General features: G+C 36.7%; 1 protein-coding gene across 4 annotated transcripts in view; it reads right to left on the reverse strand.

Annotated features, from left to right (window-relative positions):
- Positions 1-10,000, reverse strand: part of LOC133645187 (transcription factor COE1-like) — a 197,558-nt gene that overhangs the window by 42,687 nt on the left and 144,871 nt on the right. For all 4 annotated transcript variants that reach the window (XM_062040047.1, XM_062040049.1, XM_062040048.1 and 1 more), the window contains exon 10: positions 3,314-3,447. In XM_062040047.1, coding sequence (XP_061896031.1) covers positions 3,314-3,447 — 134 coding nt within the window. The remainder of the gene's footprint in view (positions 1-3,313; positions 3,448-10,000) is intronic.

A 10,000-nucleotide genomic window follows, 5' to 3' on the forward strand; every position in this document is an offset into this window, starting at 1 on the left:
TAAACACACAAAATAGGCAACATGGAGCCTCAAACAGGCCAATGATTCATAACAACATTGATCTTGATTTATTATCATTTTTGGAGCAATGACAGTTAAAAAAAATCCTATTAAAATGCTCAGCGGTCCAAAAGGGAGCGACTCATAGAAGTATTATAAATAAGTCATACATTGTTATTTTTTTACTTTCAACGCTTAAATTTCAAGATTAACTTCAGATCCATCCATCAAATATAGTTTAATATTTTTTTGTTTGTTTTATGCCCTTTTGTCATCGAAAACTTGTTTTTTATGGCAAACACACAAAATATGCAATACGGAGCCCCATATAAGCCAATAATTCATTACAATATTGATTTTGATTTATTATTTTTTGAGCAATGATAGTTTAAAAAAAATCCTACTAAAACTCTCAGAGATCTAAAAGGGAGCGACACATAGAAGTGTAAAAAGAAGTCATACATTGTTATTTTTTTTTACTTTCAACGCTAACATTTCGAGATCAACTTCAAATCTATACGTCAAATACAGTTTAAGATTTTTCAAAGAAAACTTAGTTGTTTTTTTATGGCAAACACAGAAATTACACAACATAGAGCCCTAAATAGGCCAATAATTCATAAAATTGATTTTGATTTATTATCATTTTTTGAGCAATGACAGTTGAAAAAAATCCTACTAAAATGCTCAGAGTTTTAAAAGGGAGCTTTTTTTTTTTTTACTTTCAACGCTTAAATTTCGAGATCAACTTCAGATCTATCCGTCAAAGAATTTAATATTTAGTTTGTTTGTTTTTTTTTGCCATTTTTGTCATTGAAAACTTGTTTTTTTATGGCAAACACACAAAATATGCAATGTGGAGCCCTAAATAAAATTTCCCTTGTGCATCAATAAAGTTTGTCTATGTAAAAAAAAATAGGCCAATAATTTATAACATTGATTTTGATTTATTACTTTTTGAGCAATGACAGTTAAAAAAAAAAATCCTACTAAAAAATTCTCAGAGATCCAAAACGGACTCGTAGAAGGGGTAAAAAGAAGTCACTCGTTGTTATTTTTTTTTTTACTTTTGAGATCAACTTCAGATCTATCCGTCAATTAATTTAATATTTTTTTTAATTTGTTTTATGCCCTTTTTGTCTGAGAAAACTATGTTTTTTCTGTGGCAAACACACAAAATATGAAATATTTCCCCCCGAAAATGATTTCAGAGTGGATTATTTGAAGGGAAGTAATTGCAGCCTTGAATAGGTCAATCATCATCATCATCATCATTTCTTTTTATTCCTTTCATGAGAATGCATACCAGTGTTTCCCACACATTCATTTATTTGTGGCGGCCCGCCACGAAAGAATTACGTCCGCCACAAATAAAAAAACATTTTTATTTTTTTTTGTCCTGTCCAGCTTTTCAGGCAAATCATATAGTTGATGTAGTTGCCCATATAGGCTGTTCAGATTTACTTTACAAAAGAGAAGTGTAGGATACTTCTCTTGTTGCCTTATTTGTATTTGACCACTACTGTTTTCTGTTTATTTGTTACTGACTGTGGCAGGACACCTCTGCCTCTGTTTCACTTTATGTTGCTGGTAAATAATATGGTTGTAGTAGTAGGCTAAAGTTAAATTATTTAGTATGCACTAATTAAAGGGGCAGAGCTTTAAGAGATATTTTAGCTTTTATATTTTATAAGATACATTTTTTGTAAGAACCACAATTAATAAATATATCTCAGTGAATAACTTATTGTTCAAATCTGTATATAAATATGTACATAAAGTGTTGTAATTATATTGTGAAATGGATGGATGGATGGACGTTTAAAACAAAACTGTTATTATTAATTAGTAAGTATACATTTTTTGAGCCTTTTTAGAGAAAATCATATCATTGTAGTAAGTTATGCAAATTACTTGATGATGTCATGGTGACCACGCCCATAGCCACGCCCCCACCGCCACAGGTATCTTGGCAGTTTATGGGAAACACTGCATACTGTATATACAAGACATATACAGTTGACACTTTCATTGTTTTTTTGTTTCTTATACATGTCCACGATCAGAAAGGAGCAGATGGAAGAATACTATTCTTATATTTATCTGCCCCCTTTTAACACAAATTATTTAGATGACTTTATCACTGTTCCCTCCACCAACACCCCAACTCCAACATACTTTTTCATTTTCGTTTAAGCATTTTCAAAATGACACGTCCAATCACAATCAAAAATCAGTTTGATATAATTCCAGTTGTCTCTTTTTGTAACTCTTTTTAAATTCAAAGATATTCTTGCAACTTTTTAAGTCTTTGTCTAGAGAATTCCATGCTTTCCACCAGCAACAGACAAGCACATTTGCTTCAAAATTGTTGGCACTCTTGGATGTTTAAAATCATACAGACTTCTGTGGTTCCCATCCTCAGACAAATAACTTTTCTAAGTCCTTCGGAAGAACTTTATTTCTAGCTTTGAACATGAACATGATTTATTATAAAACAAATTTAACAATGACAGTTTGAAAAACAAACAGCCTGCATGGCAGCTTTGTGTTATTAGAAAATGACAACTTTTTCTTGTTATATTAATTCTGTATGCTTTTTTATTCCACTTTTTTATGTTGATTTGTAATAGTATGTTTAGAATGTGCCGCGGGCCGCACTTTGGACACCACCGTGCGAGAAGATGACCAGACGCCATGTCGCACTCAAGGACACCGGCGTGCTTTTTCCCTTATGCAATCACTTGACCTCAGACCCTGCTCTAGCTTTAGCCAATCCGGTACCAGCCTGTCCACCACCACCACCACACCCGGCTGGCGCTCGCTGCCAATTAAAAGATAAACGATGCAGCAATACTAATGGAAATATTTATGTTCATATATTATATTTTTGGTAATAATACTGCCGCTGTTTGAATATTTTGATTTTATACGATTTTTTTGTACGTTTCTTGTGATTTATGTTCTGATCCGTTCCAGCTTCTGCTGGGACGGATCAGAACTTTGAGAGTCTACTCCAATCTGGGTCATCACACACGCGCGTGTGTGTGTGTGTGTGGCGGGAAGTTGGTCTTTGGAAGCTGTGCGCTCGCCGCCAGATGACGTGATCAAAGCGAGGAAGTCCGTCAGCGCCGCGTGGCGTGCTGAGGTGCCAGCGTCTGGTTCCCCGCCAGGTGTTCTGTTCTTGTGGACCCGTTTCAATATTTGATGGCGCTGCTCTACATCTGCGCGTGTGTGTGTGTGTGTGTGTGTGTGTGTGTGTGTGTGTGTGTGTGTGTGTAGGTGTGTCAGGCCCCCAACATCATCCCCTCACCTCGCTCCAGACCAGCATCGTTCCAAACACCACCTGCAGGCCGTCGAAGAAGTTGTCGCCGATGAGGATGACGGTGGCGCCTCCGGTGGTCCAGCCCTCGCTCGGGCTGATGGCTTTGATGCACGGCGTGGCTGCTTTGGAACACACATGGCAGAGAACAGCGTTACACACAACAGAGACGGTGACGTAGCGTGCCAAAAGTGCTGTTAGAGGAATCATTTCCCTCCTTTTGGAAGAGTTAGTAGGCCTTAGAATTGCCAGGAGAAGATAAACACACTGAACGCACCGCACCCTGTCACACACGTATATTAGAAGTTAAGTTTCAGTTTCGATTCTTACGTTTCAATTCCAATTCATGCCGAGGCCGAGCAACCTCTTTATAGCTCGACACTCTTTTCAGGACTGGTATTTCTTTGGTTGGTAATTACTGTGAATTTTGGGGAACCACACAATTCGATTTGAACGGGTAACGATTCGATTCAGAATCAATACTTTTTGAATAACGTTGGGTGCGGGCTCTGTGATTAGCGACATTCCTCCATAAAATAGACAAACAGCTCTGATAAATCTTTTATGTTACTTCAAAGGAAACAGGTTTTGTTGAATACATTTCTACCCAAGCATTTAATAAAGTCAAATACAAATAAGGCAACAAGAGAAGTATCCAACACTTCTCTTATTCTTATTTTACTGTTATATTTTTATTCTCATTGTTGCTTTTTCTATTTTGTTTCCATTTATACTCCCATTATTTACTTTTTAAATTCGATCTCAATTCTGTACACTGCTGCTGGAATTTTAATTTTCCTGAGGGAACTCTCCTGAAGGAATCAATAAAGTACTATCTATCTATCTATCTATCTATCTATCTATCTATCTATCTATCTATCTATCTATCTATCTATCTATCTATCTATCTATCTATCTATCTATCTATCTATCTATCTATCTATCTATATCTCTATCCATCTATCTATCTATCTGTCTATCTATCTATCTATCTTTTCTAAAGTAAATGTGTACAGCAGATATAGATAATCTACAACAACTATATGATTTGTCTGAGTGGCTGGACAGGACAGTTTAAAAAAAACATACATATATACACACATATACATATATACACTATATATATATACACACACACACATATATATATATACACACACATATATATATATACACACACATATATATATATATATATATGTATATATATATATATATACATATACATATATATATATATATCTTTATATTTATATATATATATATATATATATATATATATATATATATATATATATATATATATATATATATATATATATATATATATATATATATATATATATATATATATATATATATACAGTACAGGCCAAAAGTTTGGACACACCTTCTCATTCAATGCGTTTTCTTTATTTACATTCATATTTATTACATACTATTTACATGGTAGATTGTCACATCAAAACTATGAATGAACACATGTGGAGTTATGTATTGAACAAAAAAAAGGTGAAATAATATTCTAGTTTCTTCAAAATAGCCACCCTTTGCTCTAAATACTGCTTTGCACACTCTTGGCATTTTCTCCATGAGCTTCAAGCGGTGGTCACCTGAAATGGTTTTCACTTCGCAGGTGTGCTTGAAGCTCATGGAGAGAATGCCAAGAGTGTGCAAAGCAGTAATCAGAGCAAAGGGTGACTATTTTGAAGAAACTAGAATACAAAATATGTTTTCAGGTATGTCACCTTTTTTTTGTTCAGTACATAACTCCACATGTGTTCATTCATAGTTTTGATGTGACAATCTACAATGTAAATAGTCATGAAAATAAAGAGAACGTATTGAATGAGAAGGTGTGTCCAAACTTATGGCCTGTACTTTATATATATATATATATATATATATATATATATATATATATATATATATATATATATATATATATATATATATATATATATATATATATATATATATATATATATATATATATATATATATATATATATATATATATACACACATCCATCAATCCATCCATTTTCTATCGCTTGTCCCTTTTGGGGTCGCCGGGGGTGCTAGAGCCTATCTCAGCTGCATTCGGGCGGAAGGCGGGGTACACCCTGGACAAGTCGCCACCTCATCACAGGGCCAACACAGATAGACAGACAACATTCACACACTAGGCCTAATTTAGTGTTGCCAATCAAACATATATACATATATAAGTCGCACTGGAGTATAAGTCGCATTTTTTGGGGGAATTGTATTTGATAAAAGCCAACACCAAGAATAGACATTTGAAAGGCAATTTAAAATAAATAAAGAATAGTGAACAACAGGCTGAATAAGTGTACGTTATATGAGGCATAAATAACCAACTGAGAATGTGCCTGGTATGTTAACGTAACATATTATGGTAAGAGTCATTCAAATAACTATAACATATAGAACATGCTATACGTTTACCAAACAATCTGTCACTCCTAATCGCTAAATCCCATGAAATCTTATACGTCCAGTCTCTTACGTGAATGAGCTAAATAATATTATTTGATATTTTACGGTAATGTGTTAATAATTTCACACATAAGTCGCTCCTGAGTATAAGTCGCACCCCCGGCCAAACTATGAAAAAAACTGCGACTTATAGTCCAAAAAATATGGTATATATATATATATATATATATATATATATATATATATATATATATATATATATATATATATATATATATATATATATATATATATATACACACACACACATATATTACATATATACATATATTTTACATACACTACCGTTCAAAAGTTTGGGGTCACATTGAAATGTCCTTATTTTTGAAGGAAAAGCACTGTACTTTTCAATGAAGATAACTTTAAACTAGTCTTAACTTTAAAGAAATACACTCTATACATTGCTAATGTGGTAAATTACTATTCTAGTTGCAAATGTCTGGTTTTTGGTGCAATATCTACATAGGTGTATAGAGGCCCCTTTACAGAAACTATCACTCCAGTGTTCTAATGGTACAATGTGTTTGCTCATTGGCTCAGAAGGCTAATTGATGATTAGAAAACCCTTGTGCAATCATGTTCACACATCTGAAAACAGTTTAGCTTGTTACAGAAGCTACAAAACTGACTTTCCTTTGAGCAGATTGAGTTTCTGGAGCATCACATTTGTGGGGTCAATTAAACGCTCAAAATGGCCAGAAAAAGAGAACTTTCATCTGAAACTCGACAGTCTATTCTTGTTCTTAGAAATGAAGGCTATTCCACAAAATTGTTTGGGTGACCCCAAACTTTTGAACGGTAGTGTATATATATATATGTATGTATATATATATATATATATATGTGTGTGTATATATATATATATATATATATATATATATATATATACACACACACATACATACATGTATATATATATATTTTATTATTTTTTTCCCCCCAATCTGTCCTGTCCAGCCACTCAGACACATCATATAGTTGATGTAGATGATCAACATCTGCTGTACACATTTACTTTAGAAAAGAGAAGTGTTGGATACTTCTCTTGTTTACTTATTTGTATTTGACTTGATTAAAGGGCTACTGAAAGCCACTACTACCGACCACGCAGTCGGATAGTTTATATATCAATGATGAAATCTTAACATTGAAACACATGCCAATACGGCCGGGTTAACTTATAAAGTGCAATTTTAAATTTCCCGCTAAACTTCTGGTTGGAAACACCTTTGGATGATGACGTATGCGCGTGGCGTAACCAGTGAAACAGAAGAATCGGTACCCCCATTGAATCCAATACAAAATAGCTCTGTTTTCATTTCATAATTCCACAGTATTCTGGACATCTGTGTTAGTGAATCTTTGGCAATTTGTTTAATGAACAATGCAGACTGCAAAGAAGAAAGTTGTAGGTGGGATCGGTGTATTAGCGGCGGACTACAGCAACACAACCAGGAGGACTTTGACTCGGATAGCCGACGCTAGCCACCGACCGCACGGATGATCATGGTGAAGTCCTTCGTCCTTCCGTCGATCGCTGGAACGCAGGTGAGCACGAGTGTTGATGAGCAGATGAGGGCTGGCTGGCGTAGGTGGAGCGCTAATGTTTTTATCATAGCTCTGTGAGGTCCCGTTATACTAAGTTAGCTTCAATGGCGTCGTTAGCAACAGCATTTTTAAGCTTTGCCAAGCTGGAAAGCATTAACCGTGTATTTACATGTTCATGATTTAATAGTATTGTTGATTTTCTGTCTATCCTTCCAGTCAGGGGTTTATGTATTTTGTTTCTATCTGCATTTGAGCCCGATGCTATCACGTTAGCTACCTAGCTAAGTTAGCTTCAATGGCGTCGTTAGCAAGAGCATTGTTAACCTTCGCCAGGCTGGAAAGCATTAACCGAGTATTTACATGTCCATGGTTTAATAGTATTGTTGATCTTCTGTCTATCCTTCCAGTCAGGGATTTATTTATTTTGTTTCTATCTGCATTTGAGCCAGATGCTATCACGTTAGCTCCGTAGCTAAAGTGTTTCGTCGATGTATTGTCGTGGAGATAAAAGTCACTGGGAATGTCCATTTCGCGTTCTCGACTCTCATTTTCAAGAGGATATAGTATCCGAGGTGGTTTAAAATACAAATCCGTGATCCACAATAGAAAAAGGAGAGAGTGTGGAATCCAATGAGCCAGCTTGTACCTAAGTTACGGTCAGAGCGAAAAAAGATATGTCCTGCACTGTATTCTAGTCCTTCACTCTAACGTTCCTCATCCACAAAATACTTTCATCCTCGCTCAAATTAATGGGGTAATCGTCGCTTTCTCGGTCCGAATCGCTCTAGCTGCATTGAAAACAATAGGAAAATATGAGGAGGCGATCAACTGACTATGTCACGCTACTTCCGGTAGGGGCAAGGCTTTTTTTTTTAATCAGAGACCAAAAGTTGCGAACTTTATCGTCGATGTTCTCTACTAAATCCTTTCAGCAGAAATATGGCAATATCGCGAAATGATCAAGTATGACACATAGAATGGATCTGCTATCCCCGTTTGAATAAAAAAATTCACTTCAGTAGGCCTTTAAATGCTTGGGTAGAATTTTGTTAAACAAAACCAGTTTTCTATTAAGTAATATAGAAATTGATCAGAGCTGTTTATTTTAGGGAGGAATGTAGTTAATCAATTAAGATTTGTTACAAATAAGAATCAGGATTAATTCAAAAATGTATTTCCTATTTCGCCAAAGACGTTGTTAACCTTCAGTTCTAGTCACCTCTCAGCCTTAGAATGACTCGTGCTAACACGGTTGATGGTGACGTACTGTACACGTGACGTGCTCCACCATCGTGGCCTTTGGGCTGGTAGGCGGCCATTGTTTAAAGATTAAAGATTAAAGATACCAATGATTGTCACACACACACTAGATGTGGTGAAATTTTTCCTCTGCATTTGACCCATCTCCTTGGGGAGCAGTGGGCAGCAGCGGCGCCACGCCCGGGAATCATTTTGGTGTGGTCACCTTATTCATTTCCCGCCTTTTTGTCCTGACAGTAAACAACCAAGGCGACGTTGGGGGGAGGGTTAGGGGTGCATGCGTGAATAAACCTGGGAGCACAAAGAGATGCAGGCGACGGAAAGTTCTATGGAGGACGCTTTGGTGACAAAGACATGAGCAGATGTTAGCGCGTCTCATCCCGGGGAGGAGCAGATGAAAGGACGGCGGCGTGGTGGTGCCACAAGGCCGCTCGGCGAAGAGCGTCGCTTCCGGACTGCCGACGTGGTCTCAAAGAAGACGTGTCGGCGACAGATTGGTGTCAGGTAACGTTTGTTTTTGTCCCGTCGGACGTGCCAGACAGGTGGGGTCCGCCGCCGAGGACCGAGTGGGGAAAAAAACGTTTGATCAACATCCCGTCTGCAACACCCCCACAGTGACAAACACCACCCGCCTGGTGCGCCCAAGTAGGCTCATCAAACGCCACTTGAAAGAGCAGGGAGAGGACGGCCCTTTGATGTCTGACTCTGCGAGGGCTTCTTTTACGCTGTGCCGCGTCCCAGACGGGTGGGTTTTGTCTAAGGGGGCTCAACGACGCCATGTAAGGGGACAAAGGAAAGTTTGATGCTTTAAGACACGCGTACTTTAGACTTCCCTCAGTACACTTCAATAAGTGCACTGTGTGGAGTTAACCCACCCTATCAGTGCAAATACTAAAATAGCACTGCCAGTCCTTTTTTATGTCCAACTATTACAGTTTTTATGTTATTGATGTTTTATACTTTTTACAACAATGTTTTGACTCATAACCACCCACCTTGTCCCATTTGTTTTTTTGTCCAACTATTACAGTTTTTTTTGTTATTAACATTTTATTAAACCATTGACAAAAAAACTAAAAAAAAAACTAAACCAGTGAAGTTGGCACGTTGTTTAAGGTCTGGACTACAGGCAGGCCAGTCTAGTACCCGCACTCTTTTACTATGAAGCAACGCTGTTGTAAGACGTGGCTTGGCATTGTCTTGCTGAAATAAGCAGGGGCGTTCATGGTAACGTTGCTTGGATGGCAACATATGTTGGTCCAAAACCTGTATGTACCTTTCAACATTAATGGTGCCTTCACAGATGTGTAAGTTACTCATGTCTTGGGCACTAATGCACCCCCATAC

Source organism: Entelurus aequoreus, linkage group LG28, assembly GCF_033978785.1.
Source record: "Entelurus aequoreus isolate RoL-2023_Sb linkage group LG28, RoL_Eaeq_v1.1, whole genome shotgun sequence".
In the NCBI taxonomy this organism is placed as follows: domain Eukaryota; kingdom Metazoa; phylum Chordata; class Actinopteri; order Syngnathiformes; family Syngnathidae; genus Entelurus; species Entelurus aequoreus.